Genomic DNA, 19,764 nt, shown 5'->3' with positions numbered 1-19,764 from the left:
CCACCACATCCAGTCCCAAAGAGGTAAATTTAAAAGGTGCTGTTTTAGGAAAGAGCCATGAAAGCAGGTAACAAAGGGAACTAAGCCGACCTGCACTAGGGCGCCTGGACACCTTCCCTGAAGAAGTGGCAATTGACTAAATCTGAAGAATATATAGGAATTACAGTAGCTAAAGAAAAGAGGAGGAGCTAAAGAAAGAAAAGACGAGGGACTAGACTGGAGTAAGGGGGACAGTGATTGGAGTTTTAGGCTAAGGAACCAGAATGGGTGTGGTCGAGAGGAAGCAGGAGTCTGGCTTATTTGAGGAACTGAAAAAGGCCAGGACTGCTAAGCACAGGAACCAGGCAGGAGAATGGCATGAGATGAGGTAAGAAAGTCAGGTGTAGCTGGGCACAGTGGCACCTGTAGTCTCAGCTACTTGGGATGCTGAGGAAGGAGGATCATTTGAGGCCAGGAGTTGGAGACTGCAGTGAGCTATGATGGCGCCACTGCATTCCAGCCTGGGCAACACAGTGAGACTCGATCTCTATAAAAAAAAGAAAAGAGGCCGGGCGTGGTGGCTCACGCCTGTAATCCCAGCACTTTGGGAGGCTGAGGCGGACGGATCACCTGAGGTCAGGAGTTCGAGACCAGCCTGACCAACATGGAGAAACCCTGTCTTTCCTAAAAATACAAAATTGGCCGGGCATGGTGGCACATGTCTATAATCCCAGCTACTAGGGAGGCTGAGGCAGGAGAATTGCTTGAATCTGGGAGGCAGAGGTGAGCCGAGATTGTGCCATTGCACTCCAGCCTAGGCAACAAGAGTGAAACTCCATCTCAAAAAAAGAAAAGAGAAGAGAAAAGAAAAGAAAAAAAAAGAAAAGTCAGGCATGCAGGTAGGGGCAGGTCAAACATGTTAACAGGACTCAGGTCTTTACCCTAAAGGCAATAGGAAAAATATTATTCTGGCTTCTGGGTTGAAAATAGAAAAGGAGTGGAAGTAGGGGACCAGGTCAGAGGTGGCAGAAGTTCAAGAGAGGCATTATGGCACTTCAGATGGAGGCAGAGGCAGGGGAGACAGAAATGTGGATGGGATTTTCAGTATTTATGAGGTAAGCAACAAAGGACTTAAGAATGGTTTGTATGTGGTGGGGGTAGAGCGATGAGGCAGAGGAGGGAAGTCAGAACAAGTCTCAGATATCCAGTGTGTGTAGTGAGTTAGGGATGCTGTTCCCTAAGATACAGACACTGAGAAGGAGCAGGTCAGTGGCGAAGGCAAAGGGTAGAGTGTGAGTTTGTCTATTTATTTATGTATTTTGAGACGGTCTTTCTCTGTCGCCCAAGCTGGAGTGCAGTGGCGCTATTTCGGCTCACTGCAACCTCCACCTCCCAGGTTCAAGCGATTCTCCTGCCTCAGCATCCTGAGTAGCTGGGATTAAAGGCAGGTGCCACTACACCAGGCTAATTTTTGTATTTTTAGTAGAGACGGGGTTTTGCCATGTTGGCCAGGCTCGTCTCAAATTTCTGACCTCAGCTGATCCACCTGCCTCACCCTCCGAAAGTGCTGAGATCACAGGCATGAGCCACTGTGCCCAGCCTATTTACTTATTTATTTTTGAAATAGAGTTTTGCTCTTGTTGCCCAGGTTGGAGTACAATGACACGATCTTGGCTCACTGCAACCTCCACCTCCCAGGTTCAAGCAATTCTCCTGCCTCAGCCTCCCAAATAACTGGGATTACAGGTGCCCGCCACCATGCCTGGGTAATTTTTATTTATTATTATTATTTATTATTTATTTATTATTATTATTTTAAATGAAGTCTCATTCTGTTGCCCAGGCTGGAGTGCAATGATGCAATCTCGGCTCACTGCAACCTCCACCTCTTGGGTTCAAGTGATTCTCCTGCCTTAGCCTCCCAAGTAACTGGGACTACTGGCGCCCACCACCACACCTGGCTAATTTTTGTATTTTTGGTAGATATGGGGTTTCAATATGTTGGCCAGGCTGGTCTAAAAACTCCTGACCTCAGGTGATCTGCTTGCCTTGGCCTCCAAAGTGCTGGGATTGCAGACGTGACCCACTGCACCTGGCAAGCAGCTCACTTTCTAGTTAGCAGGACAGGCAGGAAAAAAAAAAAAAAAAAAAAAAGACGATTATAATCCAAACATCACACAAGCCTCAGCAGTCTGTGGATTCAAACAAAGCTACATGAATGCTAATCATCCCAAGTTCCTGTTCTTGCCCCAGCAAAGTCTCCTCCAAGTATTTCTGGGATTTCTCTAGGGACTTTTCACACAAGGCTGTCACTGGTCACATCAGCCTTGCTCTGATCCCTTCTACCTCTACCAAAGGTGCCTACTGTGGGAAAGCCTGATGACCCTGTGGGCAGGACTCAGACTATTATGAGGCTGGCAAAGGGCAAGCCTCAAAGTGAACGACTCCTTCAATTCTGCTGGCCCTGTGTTCTCTCTCTCTCTCTGCTGGAGCAGGCCGGAGAGAGGAAAAGTTCCATGAAAGAGCTGGGTCCAGAGCAGCACTGCTAATGCCTGCAGTTTGGGTTCTACTGGGGACATGTCAAGTTTGAGGAGCCTCTGAGATATCCAAATGAGGATGTTAGGGATGCAATTGGCTTTCTGGATTTGGAATTCAGAAGTTTGAGTTAGAGATCTGAATTCCAGAGCTATAAACATGGAGGAGGGAGTACCAGCACAGGACCAAGCTTTGCTGAATTCCCAACATTTAAATGCCCTGGCCCTCTCTCCACCTGGCCACTTCCCAAATACCCAGCTTTCCTAACTCATCTGGGCAGTTGGTCAGTCACTCCCTCCTGTGCATGCCCATGTGTGTCTGCAGCCTTCTGTTACAACACCTTTCATTCTACATGGCAACTTGATTTACATATTTGTCTCCTTGAGAGTAGGGACTTTCTCTTAATGTTGAATTTTGGTCTCCCCATCTCCTTCCCCTTCCCTCCACATATGTGGTGCCAAGTGGTGTTTAAAACTGAACAAATGAACTACACTTTTTTTTTTTTTTTTTTTTTTTTTTGAGACAGAGTATTGCTGTGTCACCCAGGCTGGAACGCAACGGTGTGATCTCGGCTCACTGCAATCTCCACCTCGTGTGTTCAAGCAATTCTCTGCCTCAGCCTCCTGAGTAGCTGGGATGACAGACACCCACCACCACGCCTGACTAATATTTTGTATTTTTAGTAGAGACAGGGTTTTACCATCTTGGCTAGCCTGCTCTTGAACTCCTGACCTCGTGATCCACCCACCTCAGCCTCCCAAAGTGCTGGGATTACAGGCGTGAGCCACCATGCCGCCTGAACTACACTCTTGGAAGAGAAACTCTCCTGCCCAGGGCTGGGGCCTTTTGTCTCCTGGGAACTGGCTGTGATGCAGGAGAGGAAGATGGGGCCTGCAGATCTCCCACCTGCTGAGATCACACAGTTCAGGAGCTCTAGGCAAATTTCAATCCTTTCAGTCATTCCCTTAGTGAGTCATGTGAAAGTGAAAGTCTGCAGTAAGGTACTCAATAAATGTGTGTGGTGATCATAACAATGACCAATATTGCCTATGAAGTACCTACTAATTGCCAGCCTCTGTGCTAAGTGCTTTATAGACACTATCACCATTAACCCTAACAGCCCTGGGGCAGACATTGTTATCTCCGCTGTTTTTGTTTGTTTGTTTGTTTTGAGATAGAGTCTTGCTCTGTCACCCAGACTGGAGTGCAGTGGCAGATCTCGGCTCACTGCAACCTCCGCCTCCGCTTCTCCTGCCTCAGGCTCCCCAGTAGCTGGGATTACAGGTGCGTGCCACCATGTCCGGCTAATTTTTTGTTGTTGTTGTTGTTGAGACAGAGTCTCGCTTTGTCACCCAGACTGGAGTGCAGTGGCCAGATCTCAGCTCACTGCAAGCTCCGCCTCCTGGGTTCACGCCATTCTCCTGCCTCAGCCTCCCGAGTAGCTGGGACTACAGGCGCCCGCCACCTCGCCCGGCTAGGTTTTTGTATTTTTTAGTAGAGACGGGGTTTCACCGTGTTAACCAGGATGGTCTCGATCTCCTGACCTCATGATCCGCCCGTCTCGGCCTCCCAAAGTGCTGGGATTACAGGCTTGAGCCACTGCGCGCGGCCTAATTTTTTTACTTTTTACAACAACCACCAGCATGTTGGCCAAGCTGGTCTCGAACTCCTGACCTCGTGATCCACCTGCCTTGGCCTCCCAAAGTGATGGGATTACAGGTGTGAGCCACCGCGCCCAGCCATCTCTGTTTCATCAAGGAGAGGGAAAAGGAGTCTGAGCTAGTGTGATAGTTAATTTAGGTGTCAACTTCACTGCATTAAGTTATACCCAGAGAACTGATAAAGCATGATTTCTGGGTGTGTCTGTGAGTGTGTTCCCAGAGGAGAGTGGCCTGTGAGTGGACTGAGTGGTACAGATCCACCCTCAATGTGGGCGGGCACCAGCTAATTGGCTAGGGCCCAGAATGAACACAAAAGGCAAAGAAGGGATTTCCTGTCTCTCTTCCTGGAGCTAGGACACTCTTCTTCTCCCATCCCTGGACATTACTTCTCCATGCTCTTCAACCCTTGGACTTCAGGACTTACACCAGCAGCCCCTGGGTTCTCAGGCCTTCACCCTCTGAGAATCACACCACTGGCTTCCTTGGTTCTGAGGATCTCAGATTTGGACCGAGCCACATACCGGCCTTCCAGGGTCTCCAGCTTGCAGAAAGCCTCCAATGGGACTTTTCAGCCTTCATAATCATGTGAACCAATTGTCTTCACAAGTCCCCTCTCAAATGTCTATATCTATCTATATACCGTGTTTATTCTCTCTAAAGAATCCTGACTAATGTAGCAAAGCAAAACACTGTGCGCAATCACCCAGTAGGTAAGAGGCAGAGCTACCAACCTCCATCTGAACCATTATGCACTGCTGCTGTACCCTATACCACAGTAACTGGATTAAGGGTAGAAGAAACTTTCTCTTTTTGGAACCTCCTCCTCCCCCGAAAACAAGCCTAGCTATACTCAGTGAAAATGATACAGATCAGAAAGTAGGACTTTCAGATCCACAGCCAACATAAAGCACCTACAAATCTTCATCAGGCACTAAAGGGCATAATAATGATTACTTCTGCTTATAAGCGTTACCATCAGGAGGTTTACACTGGTATTTGTTAATGTTCATAACAAGCCTTCAAGGTAGATGTCATTAGCCCACTTTATAAAAGAGGAGACTAAGTTTCAGAGGTCTTCCGAATGATACACAGTGAGGACAAGGCATTGCTGGGTTGTTTGAATTTGCCCCACTCCAACCTCAGTCTTTTCACATGGCTGCTACCTTTCAGGTGGACCTAGGGCAGCATACTGTGGTCAACACAAAATAAACTCCAGACTTCTAGGCTTTCAGGGCAGAAATTACTCTTCCCAAAGCCCCGAGAAGGACCCCAAAATAGGAGGCTGCTGCATCACTTAGTGGGTACATACACTGCAACCTCAACCACTCAGGGCCTGAGATTACCTTTAAGGTTCTCACCTGGAAAAAGAGCACATCTCTCCTGCTCAGCCTACTCTCAGGGAAAGCAAGTAAAGATGTGGCAAGCACCCAGAAAGACTGAGCGTTATTTTTTTGTTCTGTTTCCAGTGTTTTTAAAATTGTATATAGTTATGGCTACAACATGTTTTGCTATGCATATGCAGTAACTGTTTATTCTAGTCTAGAAAGGCCATACCTTTATCAAAGTTTTATTAGACTCAGCCCAAGGGATCTCTATTTGGGCATCTCATTACAGGACAAGGACGCTTCAGCCATTTGTACCACCACCACTCAAGCAGGATCTTCAAGGGTGGCAGTGGAAATGAGTTGCAAGGGAACTATAAATTCTCCTTGCCCCTTCCCCACTCTTCATGCAGTTGCTCTCTCAATCCACCTATTCCTTCAAGTCTGACACTAGATTACTCCCATTCCCTGAACACATTTCCCACATTCTCATCTCTGCTCATTTATTCCACTTCTCTTCGCCTGGAACTTATTCTCCCTTGGCCAAAATCTATTTTCTGCATTGAACTCCAACAGCACTTAATTTTTTCGCTTCTTTTTTTCTTTTTGACACTGAGTCACTCTGTTGCCCAGGCTGGAGTGCAGTGTGGCACGATCTCAGCTCACTGCAACCTTCACCTCCCAGGTTTAAGCGATTCTCCTGCCTCACCCTCCCAAGTAGCTGGGATTACAGGCGCATGCCACTGCGTTCGGCTTTTTTGTGTTTTCAGTAGAGATGGGGTTTCACTGTATTGACTAAGCTGGTCTTGAACTCCTGACCTCAGGTGATCCACCCACTTCGGCCTCCCAAAGTGCTGGGATTACAGGAGTGGGCCACTGCACTGGCCCTTTTTTTTTTTTTTTTTTTTTTTTTTTTTTTTTTTTGAGACAAGGTCTCACTCTGTCATCCAGGCTGAGTGCAGTGGAGGCAGTAGTGGCTCACTGCAGCCTCAATCTCCCAGGCTCAAGCAGCAATCTTCCCACCTCAGTCTCTCAAGTAGCTGGGACAACGGGTGCATGCCACCACACCCAGCTAATTTATTTATTATTTGTAAAGATGAGGTCTCACTATGTTGCCCAGGCTGGTCTCGAACTCCTGGATGCAAGCGATCCTCCTGCCTTGGGATTACAGGCATGAGCCACTGCACCTGGCCTGCACTTAATTTTCAACTATCTTTTTGACATTCATCACATTTCATTCATTACAAGCACTCAAAAATATTTTTTTTCCTACTTGACTGAGGACAAGAGTCACTTCTTGGAACCTCAAAGTAAATGTATATATACTTTTTTTTTTTTTTGTGAGGAGTCGTCTCCCTCTGTCACCCACGCTGGAGTGCAGTAGTATGATCTCGGCTCACTGCAGCCTCCGCCTCCCGGGTTCAAGCGATTCTCCTGCCTCAGCCTCCTGAGTAGCTGGGATTACAGGTGCCTGCCACCACCCCCGGCTAGTTTTTGCATTTTTAGTAGAGGCAGGGTTTTGCCATGTTGGTCACGCTGGTCTCGAACTCCTCACTTCAGGTGATCCGCCCACCTCAGCCTCCCAAAGTGCTTGGATTACAGACATGAGCCACCGCATCCAGCCTATATTTTATATTACATATATATAATTTATGTGGATATGTGTGTTTTCTTTTCATTTCTGTGGGTGACTTGGTAAATCCTCTCCCTTAACCGAAGAAGGCCTTTACGTTCTCTAGTTAAAGGGTTCTAAGTTTCACATCCAAAAATCAACAGTTTCCAGGCACTCAGAAGACAATTTCCGAAGAAACTTTTTTTCCTTGTTTTTTTTTTTGTTTTGTTTTTTGAGACGGAGTCTCGCTCTGTTGCCCAGGTTGGAGTGCAGTGGTGCAATCTCGGCTCACTGCTGCCTCCGCCTCCCTGGTTTGAGCAATTCTCCTGCCTCAGCCTCCCAAGTAACTGGGATTACAGGCATGCACCATCACACCCCGTTAATTTTTATATTTTTAGTAGAGACGGGGTTTCACCATGTTGGCAGGCTGGTCTCCACCTGGCCTCAGGTGATTCGCCCACCTCGGCCTCCCAAAGTGCTGAGATCACAGGCGTGAGCCACCGAACCCGGTGGAAACTTTTTTATTGTAGAGATGAGGTCTCATTACATTGTCCAGACTGCTCTCGAACTCCTAGCCTCAAGTAATCCTTCCATCTAGGCCTCCCAAAGTGCTGGGATTACAGGCATAAGCCACCACACGAGGCCCCAAAGACTTTTGAAAAGTGTGGGCTCATTAGGAGAACTGATCCAGAAGAAAAAGAGATGGGAGTGAGCGCTTTAAATGGAAGAAGAAAAAAATCTGTGGAGGGAACGAAAAGTTAGAGACAGCACTAAGCTTTTGATGGCTTATGGGACAAGTAGGGACCTAACGCTCCACCTGCATATAGCACTCCAGGATGTGGAGAACGCTGTGGGAGACTGCCCATCTGGCCTTTGAGAGTAGTGGCAAGGGTCTCTTTGAGCAAGTCTGGAGTGGTAGAAGGAGCCACCCTAATGATGCAAGCAACGTGGATTAAGGATCTGGTCTCTACTCCACTTTTTGGCAGAAGAATCACTTAATTGGCGATGACAACGGCAAAACAAAACACAATTCAGAGAAAGCGGTAAAATATATAAAAAGAGCTAAAATGCTGCTTAAGATTTCCCTGACCAACAACGGCAACCGTTTTGGAACCGACTGGAATAGATCTAATACTGGAAATACATGTACTAGAAACCACTTCTTGTGTTCCCTATGTCTGGGGCCCTTTTCTTTGCTAGACTTCAGATCTCTGATCCGAGCCATCCCTCTTAGCTCATGTCCTCCAGTAGCCTTCAGAGTTTCCACCGAGCCGTCCTTTCTCAATTTCTCCCTCCAGGTTTCCCTCCCCCAACTTCCCCTCCTGCATCGCACTCTCCCTTATTAGCCTTCCTTTCTCCTTCCTCTCTTCCTCCCCAGGCGGTCTCAATTCTCTCTCCCTCCCCTTTCCGTGTCCCTCACGGCAGTCTCCTTTTATTTCCTTACTTCGGTAACCGCCCTCCACCCCACTTCCCTCCCCACCCCACTCCCCACCCCACTCCCCACAGCCTCCCTCCGCTGCTCAGCCGTTGGAGAGGGCGTGGCCCCGCGAGTAACAGGTCTCCCGCCCCACACTCCGCGGGCCCGCGCGCAGACAAAGACATTCCACAGCTCCCGCCCCCTCCACGCACTAGGCCAGAAGAGGGAGGAGACACGTGTCCCGCTAGCGCCGAATCACGTGGAAAAGGAAACGAACTGAGCCGGCGGCCTCCCGCGCATGCGCGTCAAGCTCTGGCCTGGCGGGCGCGGAGGGAAAGCCAGAGTCAGGAGGCGACTTCTTCGGACGCCGCGGCGGTGCGCAAGCGCCGTGGCCGGACTGGGGACTTTGTTCTCCGCGGAGAAACCCAAGGGCGGTGCCGGTGACTGGCTGCGCACGCGCGCCGCCTCATTTCCGGTGCTCTCTCTCGCTGGGTCGCTCGGGTCGGCTTCGGTCGCTACTGCTCCCGCTCTCCCACCCCCGCCAACCGCCGCTCGGGCCTCTATCGCTGCCGCGTCGCTCTCTCGCTCCTTGGTTCGCACATCCTCCCCGATGCAGCGCCGGGACGACCCCGCCGCGCGCATGAGCCGGTCCTCGGGCCGCAGCGGCTCCATGGACCCCTCCGGTGCCCACCCCTCGGTGCGTCAGACGCCGTCTCGGCAGCCGCCGCTGCCTCACCGGTCCCGGGGAGGCGGAGGGGGGTCCCGCGGGGGCGCCCGGGCCTCGCCCGCTACGCAGCCGCCACCGCTGCTGCCGCCCTCGGCCACGGGTCCCGACGCGACAGTGGGCGGGCCAGCGCCGACCCCGCTGCTGCCCCCCTCGGCCACAGCCTCGGTGAAGATGGAGCCGGAGAACAAGTACCTGCCAGAACTCATGGCCGAGAAGGACTCGCTCGACCCGTCCTTCACTCACGCCATGCAGCTGCTAACGGCAGGTAAGGGGGCCTCCTGGGTCCCTCTGGGTCGCCCGGCCATCCTGGGGCATGAGTGGCCCTGGCTTTGTTCCTCTCGCTTCCCGCCCCCTCGGGACCGAGGCAGTCGGGAGCTCCGGTGTCATCCTCATCTTTGGGAGCCTGGATTCCACATTCCCACCTCAACTCGGAGTGCGTGGGAGAATTTCTAGGCTGCAGTGGAGGCCCAAAAGCGACTTTGCGATCTCCGAGCGCTAACGTCTTGATGGATGGTGCTGAGCTCCCCGCCCCTTTCCCGACTCTTCCCTCCTCCCTCCTCTTGCGGCTGCCGGGCGCACAGATTCTTCCAGAAATTAACCTGTATTTCCCCCTTTCCCGAAGGGAAACCCTTTTTGATCGCGGGTGGTGATGAGCGCCTCGACCGAGGTGTAGGAAGTGAAGACAGCCGGAGTGGGGAGGGACCGTGGGAGGAAGGGCCGAGGTGAGGTGGGGTGAGACTGGAATGCCCTGTCCAGCGCCTCGCTGTCGCTGGGGCCGAGCCGGACTTAGCGGTAACCGCAGCTTAAGTTGCTGGGAGGAAGGAGCGATTTATGGGATCGGAACTTGAGGTTTCCGAATCAGATTTCCGACTAAGGCTGATAAAGTAAGAATTGCTACTGAGCCTGAAGGTTGTCCTCTTTCATTTTACACCATGTTCACTATCACGGAAGAAGGAGTGAAATAACCCTAGAGACAGTGAAATGGGACGATAGGGTCTCCCGCGTAGTTCACATAACGTTTCCCAACGAGATGGACAGAAATTGAGAGAAGTGGCATGATGCTTGTACTGAAAGACTTAGTCTTTTTGTTGCTGTTTTTTTACATTTTTGATTCAGTAGTGAAATAAATTAGAAATGAGAGTCTTTGTTCTGTAGATTAGCGCTCTTTTCCTGATCAGCACTAGTCAATCACCTAGTCGCTCTGATTTTTCCCTAAAGCTGTCTGACCTTCGCTTCAAGTTAAAACATTATTTTAATAAATATTTCTTATGATACCTAAATTTTAGTAAGCAAGTAAAAATTCACATCCTTCAACACTGAATGAGTAGTTGGACTCTTTGGGAAGGTTAATATAATGGACAGTTCATTATGAAAATATTATCTCCCTCTCTTTGTTCTTTGTCTCCCAACACTGTAAGGTAAGGGATCTTTATCAGTGTGGTGTTCATCTTTTATGTTTTAAGATAACTGTCAAAAACTATTGATCCTTAAAAGTTACTTAGAATTTTCAGTCTTCCCTCACTGCTTAACTAAGAGAGGAGTGCTCTTTATTTTTAACCTGGGCTTTCTGGATGTTTTTTTTTTTTTTAAACCCAACTCAAATTGGAGAAGTGTGGTTGAGGTAATGTTGGTTTGGGATGTATGAATTCTTTCTAGCATGGATAAGTGTTAGTGTATGTCGAGCCTGGCTTTTAAGGTATTTCTCAATTATCTTGCAAGGGGATTGCAGTGAAGTCGCAACCCATTGTGAGGAAGTGAGACTTTGAGAAGATAGAATAGTAGTATTTAAGCTCTGGTAAGATCACATGGAAGGGGCGGGCGCGGTGGCTCACGCCTGTAATCCCAGCACTTTGGGAGGCCCAGACGGGCGGATCACGAGGCCAGGAGTTTGAAACCAGCCTGACCAACATGGTGAAACCCCCGTCTCTACTAAAAATACAAAATTAGCCTGGCGTGGTGGCGCATGCCTGTAATCCCAGCTACTTTGGAGGCTGAGGCAGGAGAATCGCTTGAACCTGGGAATCGAAGGTTGCAGGAAGCCCAGATTGCGCCATTGCACTCCAGTCTGGGCAACAAGAGCTAAACTCCATCGCAAAAAAGGAGAGTAAAAAAGAACACAGGGAAGAAAAATATAGCTAAGACTTCATGTTTGAGGTCTGAGCACTTTACATTAAATATTTAACCTATGAAATGAGAACTTTTATTATCTTCATTTTTACAGATGAGGAAACCAAGGCACCCAGAGATTAATAATTTGCCTGAGGTAACAAAATTAGTAAGCAGCATAACCAGGGTTTTTAGTCAGTCTACACACCTTCCCCGTTCCCTCACTGTAGTGCCTGCTGCAAATTGTACTTTAAAAGTAAGCTATAATTGGACAAAATATTAAAATCTAGCTGGGATGATAGGTGACCCAAAAAAAAAAGTGTATTTGAAAATATCAAAAAAAAAAAAGACAAAACTTTGAGGGATGTAGATTTTGAATATAGACTTCTGTGTTAAGCAGATTGATATTCAGCAGTGACGACAGTCGAATGTATTTGCAGACATAAGGATTCAATCATCCATCTTTGTTTTCTGGAAGAAAAATAATTTATCTTATTGTGTTAATGTATTTATATACTAAGTAAAATGCTGTTATATATGTCAGTGTTCTTTTTCTTTTTCTTTTTTTTTTTTTTGAGACGGAGTTTCGCTCTTGTTGCCCAGGCTGGAGTGCAGTGGCGCAATCTCGGCTCACCGCAACCTCTGCCTCCCAGGTTCAAGCGATTCTCCTACCTTAGCCTCCCTAGTAGCTGGGATTACAGGCATGTGCCACCACACCCGGCTAATTTTGTATTTTTAGCAGAGACGGGTTTTCTCCATGTTGGTCAGGCTGGTCTCGAACTCCCGACTTCAGGTGATCCGCCCATCTGGGCCTCCCAAAGTGCTGGGATTACAGGCATGAGCCACTGCGCCTGGCCTCTTTTTCTACTTTCTACAATCAGTAAAATATAGGTTAGTATAAGTGACTCAAGAATAAACATTTTGAATAGATTAGCAATCTGCAAAAGATCTTGGAGGGATAATCAAAAATCCATCCTTCAGAAGGATGGAAAAAGTGGAAAACATTTTACAAAGTCTGTTGAAACTTCAAAATAGTTAATTCCTTTATTTACAATATTCTCTAGAAATACATTAAGACCTTCCCAGTTCATTCTATAGGGCTAGCAAAACCTGCTATTAAAACTGGAAAATAAGGGCCGGGGCCGGTGGCTCACGCCTGTAATCCCAGCACTTTGGGAGGCTGAGGTGGGCAAATCACGAGGTCAGGAGTTCAAGACCAGCCTGGTCAACTTGGTGAAACCCCTTCTCTACTAAAAATACAAAAAATTTCTCCGGGCGTGGTGGTGGGTGCCTGTAATCCTAGCTACTTCGGAGGCTGAGGCAGGAGAATCATTTGAACTCAGTAGGCCGAGGTTGCAGTGAGCCCAGATCGCGCCACTGCACTCCAGCCTGGGCAACAGAGCGAGACTCTGTCTGAAAAAAAAAAAAAAAAAACCGAGAACACCTTTTCTAGGAATGTGCTCAAAGAAACTTATACATGAATACTTGATTCATAAAATGGTGTGCGTTGTTCACAAAATATTGCAACTTGTTTCACCATTCATTGGCTAATGTGATAGATTTACAACAGAAAATATTTAGCTGGGCACAGTTTCTCATGCCTGTAATCCCAGCATTTTGGGAGGCTAGGCGGGTGGATTACCCGAGGTCAGGAGTTCGAGACCAGCCTGACCAACATGGTGAAACCCTGTCTTTACAAAAAATACAAAAATTAGCTGGGTGTGGTGTCAGGTGCCTGTAATCCTGGCTGCTTGGGAGGCTGAGGTAGGAGAATCGCTGGAGGCAGAGGTTGCAGTGAGCTGAGATCTAGCCAACAAGTGAAACTTAATCTCAAAAAAAAAAGAAAAAAGAAAAGAAAAAGAAAAGAAAGTATTTGTATAGCAGTGAAAATGGACGAACTACAGGCAACAACATGGAGAAATCTCCAAAATCTAACGTTATATGAAGAAAGTACATCCCATAAGACTACATATGGTATAATACTATTTCTGTAAAACAAAGCCTAGTAAGATTAAGCAGAATATCATTAAGTATACATTTGTCTGTGATAATGCAGTTTTGTTTTTGTTTTTGAGACGGAGTCTCGCTCTGTCATTCAGACTGGAGTGCAGTGGCGCGATCTCGGCTCACTGCAACCTCCACCTTTCAAGCAATTCTGCCTCAGCCTCCCGAGTAGCTGGGATTACAGGCGCCCGCCACCATGCCCGGCTGATTTTTGTATTTTTAGTAGAGATGGGGTTTCACCATGTTGGCCAAGTTGGTCCCGAATTCCTGACCTGGTGATCCTCCCACTTTGGCCTCCCACTGTACTAACACTCAGACTACCCGTGTTACAGGTGTGAGCCACCACGCCCAGACCAATGCAGGTTTTGTTTGTTTGTTTGTTTGTCTTTAACGAAACTAAATGTGCTTATTGGCTGGGTCTGGTGGCTCATGCCTGTAATCCCAGGACTTTGGGAGGCCAAGGTGAGAGGATTGCTTGAGTCCCAGTGAGAGCTTATCTCTACAGAAAATTTAAAAATTAGCTGAGAATGGCGGCACACACCCATAGTCCCAGCTACTCGGTAGTCTGAGGCAGAAGGATCGCTTGAACCCAGGAGATTGGTCTTAGACTGAGGTGGAAGAATCGCTCGAACCCAGGAGGTCGAGGCTGCCTTGAGCTGAGATCATGCCACTGCACTATAGCCTGGGCAACAGTGAGACCCTGTGTCAAAAATAAATAAATAAATGTGCTTACCATTTAGTTCAACAGTTGCATTCTTGGGTATTTATTTCAGGGAAATTAAAACTCAGGTTAACACAAAACCTGTACATGAATGTTCACAGCAGCTTTATTTGTAGTAGCCAAAAACTGGAAGCAAACCAAATGCCTCCAGTAGGTAAATAAACTGGCACACCCATACCATGGAATGGTGCTCTGCAGTTTAAAAAAAAAAAAAGGAACTGTTAATAAATGTAGCAACTTGATTGATCACAAGAGAATTAAGCTGAGTAAAGAAAGCCAGTCTCAAAAGGTTTATGTACTATATGATTTCATGAATATAACATTCTTGAAGAAATGAAATAGTGGAGATGAAGACTAGATTAGTGGTTGCCAGTGGTGAGAGATAAGGGAAGACGGTAACTGGTTATCAAAGGGTAAGGACCCTCACGATGGAACTGTTCTGTATCTTGACTGTGGTGGTGTTCACATGAATCTGATTAAATTGCATAGAACTAAGCGAACAAATAAGTGCATGTAAAGTTGGTGAAATCCTAATAAAGTCAATGAATTCTTAATTTATTTTGTTTTTTTGTTTTTTTAATGGAACCTGTACAACAAATTTTCTTATTTTAATGTTAATTTTCTGATTGTGATACAGGTATGCAAAATGTTAGGGGGAAAACTGAAGTATACAGGATCACTGTTATTTCTTACAACTGCACGTAAATCTACAGTTGCCTTAAAATTAAAAAAAAAAAAAAAAACTTTTTTCCAAGATGCGAAGCTCTAAGCTCTAAATTGTGCACTAAGGAAAAGATTTGGGAGACCATAGTCGGTATGGCAGAGTATTCTACTGTCCTGGAATGTAAACATTGAGCCCCTATGAAAGGGCTCTTAACAGGCCTTTGGGGGATTTTTTTTCTTAAATCAATACCCTACCCAAGCTTTCTATACCCATAGCCAATATTGTATATAATATATTGTAAATTTGTATTTTTTTGTGGGTTGCTAATCAGTAGCTTCCATCAAATTCTCGAAGGGACCTATGATTCCAAAAAAGATAAAGAACCTGTTGGCCTTGTGCTCTTGCTTGAAACAGTAATTTGTTAAATAGAACGAATGAAGTTGTTTCGTAATAGTAAGCTTACCGGACTTCTGATTCTAAAAGATGATACCAACAGAAACGGTGAGAATTATAAATTTGGGGATGATAAAGTTATGTGAGTTGTTTAAGGGAAGTTGAGGGTGTTAACAGTACTACTTTTTTTTTTTTTTTTTTTTTTTTTGAGACAGGTTCTTACTCTGTCACTCAGACTGGACTGCAGTAATGCAATCTTGGCTCACTGCAACCTCTGCCTCCCGGGTTCAAGCGATTCTTCTGTCTCAGCCTCCTGAGTAGCTGGGACTACAGGCAAACGCTGGCACATGCCAGCACGCCCAATTTTTAGATTTAGCTAGAGTAAATCTTTAAATCTTTAAAGGGTTTAACTAAACCCCAACAGGGTTTCACCATGTTGGCCACGATGGTCTCGATCTCCTGACCTCGTAATCTACCCACCTTGGCCTCCCAAAGTGCTGGAATTACCGGTGTGAGCCACCGCGCCCCAGCCAGTACATTTCTTTAATTTGGTTAATGGTTATAGATCCCTATTGTGTATCAAGCATTGTTCTGTACTAAGAATTATAGATACTCAGCAGTGGAAGGAATCCAGAGATTGTTAAACAACAGGCAAAGGAGAAGTGCTGTGTTTAGAAGTGTAGAACCAAGTATATTGGGTGGCTAGAGGGGGGTATGAAATGAACCCTGACCTTTTAGATCAATTCTGCTGAGAATCTTGCTCTCCTAGAAACACTTGCTCTGGACACCTTAGAAAATCTTGACCATTATTCCTTATGTAGGCCATATCAAACGTTCAGTTGGCCGGGCGCGGTGGCTCACGCTTGTAATCCCAGCCCTTTGGGAGGCCAAGGCGGATTGATCACAAGGTCAGGAGATCAAGACCATCCTAGCTAACGTGGTGAAACCCTGCCTCTACTAAAAATAGAAAAATTAGCCGGATGTGGTGGCACGTGCCTGTAGTCACCAGCTACTTGGGAGGCTGAGACAGGAGAATCACTTGAACCCAGGAGGCAGAGGTTGCAGTGAGCTGAAATTGCGCCACTGCACTCAAGCGTGCACTGCACTCAAGTGTGGGCAACAGAGCAAGACCCTGTCTCAAAAAAAAAAAAGTTCAGTTAATGATATATTTGTAGTAATTTGTTTTTAGTTAACCCAGCCTAGTTGATAAAGTTTATATGTAATTTTCCCAAACTTCTCTAGTATTAACATTTTTTAATACATTACATCTCTCTCTCGCCCTCTCTCTTTTTTTCTTACCGTTTTTCTTATTAACATTCTCTTTTAAAGTCATATACCAAGCATGTAGGAGAGCTGGGAATCAAACCCATTTTGTCTAGCTTCAAAACCTGTGTTCTTTCCTCAGAGACGTATTAAGCAACATGGAAGCTTGCAGTGTGGTTGGGAGAAAAAAAAAAAAGTGGGTGGGAAAGGTTAAGTTATAGTAAAAGATGAAGGAAATATCAAAAGGTTAATTGAATTTACTCTCTTTGGTATAAGAAGTGACTTGGGTTTAAGTGTCTGCTATGTCACTAATTAGTTTTGAGATCTTGGACAAGTTATATAACTTTTCTGAGCCTGAGTTTCTTCATCTGTCAAATGAAGATAATACTGGTTACAAAGACGAAGTGAGATAATAAATACAAAATTCCTGACACATAGAAGGCAGTGGATAAGATATGATTATTCTAAGTGGCCAGGAAACAAATGGGTCACCTCTTGTGTTGTTTACACCTCAGCTTTGTTTTCTGTGGCTCTTGGGACATCCAAGGTCTCCAGAGACCCAAGCAGAGATTACTTAAAGGAGTCAGTTCCAAAAGGGTTATCTAGAAAGTACTTTTGCCTGAGGTTGAACCATTTTTAGGAAACTCCTCCTTGATTTTTTTTCTTCCCGTTTCAGTCTACTCTAGCTCTCCAGGGAAAGCAAGGACAAGGAGAGACATACAGAGTTGAAAAACAAAAAAGAAAGACCATCAGACCACTAAACATCTGAGACACCCATAAAGCCTCTTTATTACCTTTAGGCTACATACCAGTGTCTGAGGGTATAAATTGTACTTCCCAAAATTTTATAAAAATCAGCTCTTCCTTGCTTAAATAAAGTGTGCCCCCACAAACACACACTCATCAAGAGACAATAGGAAAAGCATGAAATTAGAAGAGGCCCAGTGTGGTGGCTGACGCCTGTAATCCCAGCACTTTGGGAGGCCAAGGTGGGCGGATCACCTGAGATCAGGAGTTGAAGACCAGCCTGACCAACATGGTGAAACCTTGTTTCTACGAAAAATACAAAATTTAGCTGGGCGTGGTGGCAGGCGCCTGTAATCCCAGCTACTCGGAAGGCTGAGGCAGGGAGAATTGCTTGAACCTGGGAAGCAGAGGTGGCAGTGAGCCAAGATTGCGCCACTTCACTCCAGCCTGGGCAACAGAGTGAGACTTCGTTTCAAAAAAAAAAAAGAGAGAGAGGGCCTGAGTGTTGGGGGTTTTCTAAAGTTTTTTGTTAAATTTTTTTTGGAGACAGGGTCTTGCTCTGTCACCCAAGCTGGAATGCAGTAGCGCCGTTACAGTTCACTGCAGCCTTCAACTCCTGGTCTCAAGTGATCATCCTGCCTCAGCCTCTCTAGTAATTGGGACAACAGATACACACCACCACACCGAGCTAATTTAATTTAATTTTTTTTTTTTTTACATTTTAGTAAAGATGGGGTCTCACTCTGTTGCCCAGGCAGGTCTCAAGTTCCTGGGTTTAAGCAGTCCTCCCACTTCGGCCTCCCCAAGTTCTGGGATTATAGATGTGAGCCCCTGTGCCCAGCCAGGCCTGGATTTTTAATTCTTAATCTGTTACTTTAACAATTTTATGACCTAGAGATAGTTATTTAACCTCTTTGAGTTTTTATGTTCTCAGATGTAAGTAACTCAGTTCACTGAGTTATTTAACCTCTTTGAGTTTTTGTTTCCTCAGATGTAGGTAACTCAGTTCACTGAGTTATTTTTGAGGATTAGTGAGGTAATAGTCTATGATATTTGATACATAGTAGGCATCAAATAAATATTCAGCCCCAGTTGGGTCAGGTAGCATGTACCTTTAGTCCTAGCTAGTGGGGAGACTGAGGTGGGAGGATCCCTTGAGCTCAGGAGTTTGAGGCTGCAGTGAACTATGATGGTGTCACTGTACTTCAGCCTGGGCAGTAGAGAACCCATCTTTTCTTTTAAAAAAAAAAAAAAAAAAAAAAGGTGGGCACAGTAGGTCACGCCTATAATCCCAGCACTTTGGGAGGCCGAAGTGGAAGGATCATTTGAGCCCACAAGTTCAAGACCAGCCTGGGCAAAATAGGGAGACCCCGTCTCTATAAAAAAAAAAAAAAAAAAATTAGGTATGGTGGCACACGCCTGTGGTTGCAGCTACTGGGGGTGCTGAGGTGGGAGGATCGCCTAAACCTGGGAGGTTGAGGCTACAGTGAGCCATGATTGTGCCACTCATTCCAGCCTGGGTGATAAAGTGAGACCCTGTCTCAAAAAAAGAGAACAATGCAGTGGCCCCCCCCCCCCTTTTTTTTTTCTTTCTGTGAGACAGAGTCTTGCTCTGTCACCCAGGCTGGAGTGCAGTGGCGCAGTCTCGGCTTACTGTGACCTCCACCTCCTGGGTTCAAGCAGTTCTCTCAGCCTCCCAAGCAGTTGGGACTACAGGAGCATACCACCACGCCCAGCTCGTTTTTATACTTTTAGTAGAGATAGGGTTTCACCATATTGGTCAGGCTGGTCTTGAACTCCTGACCTCAGGTGATCCACCCGCCTCAACCTCCCAAAGTGCTGGGATTACAGGCATGAGCCACAGCACCTGGCCCCCTCCATCTGTCTTGAAAGCTCAAGTAGCTTCTTAGTCTTCTGTTTGCTTCCTTTTCTTCCCTCTCCCTCTGTCCCTTCATCCCCTCCCTGCCCACTCCCTCGTTCCCCCTCTCTTCCCTCCTTTCCTTTCTCCCTCCTTTCCTCCCTTTCTCCCTTCCTCCCCTCTCCCCTCCCCTCTCCTTCCCTTCTCCCCTCCTGTCTGCCTTCCTCACCCAAACTGGAGTGCAGTTGCACAGTCATCATAGTTCACTGCAGCCTTGAACTCTTGGGCTCAAGCAATCTTCCCACCGCAGCCTCCTGAGTAGCTGGGATTACAGGCATGTACCACTACACCCAGCTAATTAAAAAATATTTATTTATTTATATATTTATTTTTGGTAGTGATAAGGTCTCGCTGTGTTGCCCAGGCTGATCTCAAGCTCCTGGGCCCAAAGCAGTCATCCTGCCTCAGTCTCCCAAAGCACTGGGATTACAATCGCACGTGCTACTGTGCCCAACCAGTGTTTTGCTTTGTAGGTTAAAATTCGGATTCTCTTTTCAACCCTCTGTTTTATTTAAATGATCCTTCTCTGAATTCTCTAAAAATGCTTTGCTTTGCTTTTTTTGAGATAGGACCTTACTCTTTCACCCAGGCTGGAGAGCAGTGGCATGATCTTGGCTCACTACAGCCTCTAACTCCTTATCCTCCTGTCTCAGCCTCCCAAATAGCTGGGACCACAGGTGCATACCACCATGCCT

The 19,764-nt window shown here is 46.5% G+C and overlaps 1 protein-coding gene across 2 annotated transcripts in view; it reads left to right on the top strand.

The window, feature by feature from the left end:
- The first annotated feature begins 8,821 nt into the window (after nt 1–8,821).
- The window catches only part of KHDRBS1 (KH RNA binding domain containing, signal transduction associated 1), a 28,406-nt gene continuing 17,463 nt past the window's right edge, over nt 8,822–19,764 (top strand). Inside the window, exon 1 of one of the 2 annotated variants that reach the window (XM_073007560.1) lies at nt 8,822–9,518. In XM_073007560.1, coding sequence (XP_072863661.1) covers nt 8,825–9,518 — 694 coding nt within the window. In that variant the 5' untranslated portion in view covers nt 8,822–8,824. The remainder of the gene's footprint in view (nt 9,519–19,764) is intronic. The other variant, XM_007979612.3, reaches the window with a different exon arrangement.

Source organism: Chlorocebus sabaeus, chromosome 20, assembly GCF_047675955.1.
Source record: "Chlorocebus sabaeus isolate Y175 chromosome 20, mChlSab1.0.hap1, whole genome shotgun sequence".
Lineage (NCBI taxonomy): Eukaryota > Metazoa > Chordata > Mammalia > Primates > Cercopithecidae > Chlorocebus > Chlorocebus sabaeus.
This window is presented reverse-complemented; position numbering and strand designations above follow the sequence as displayed.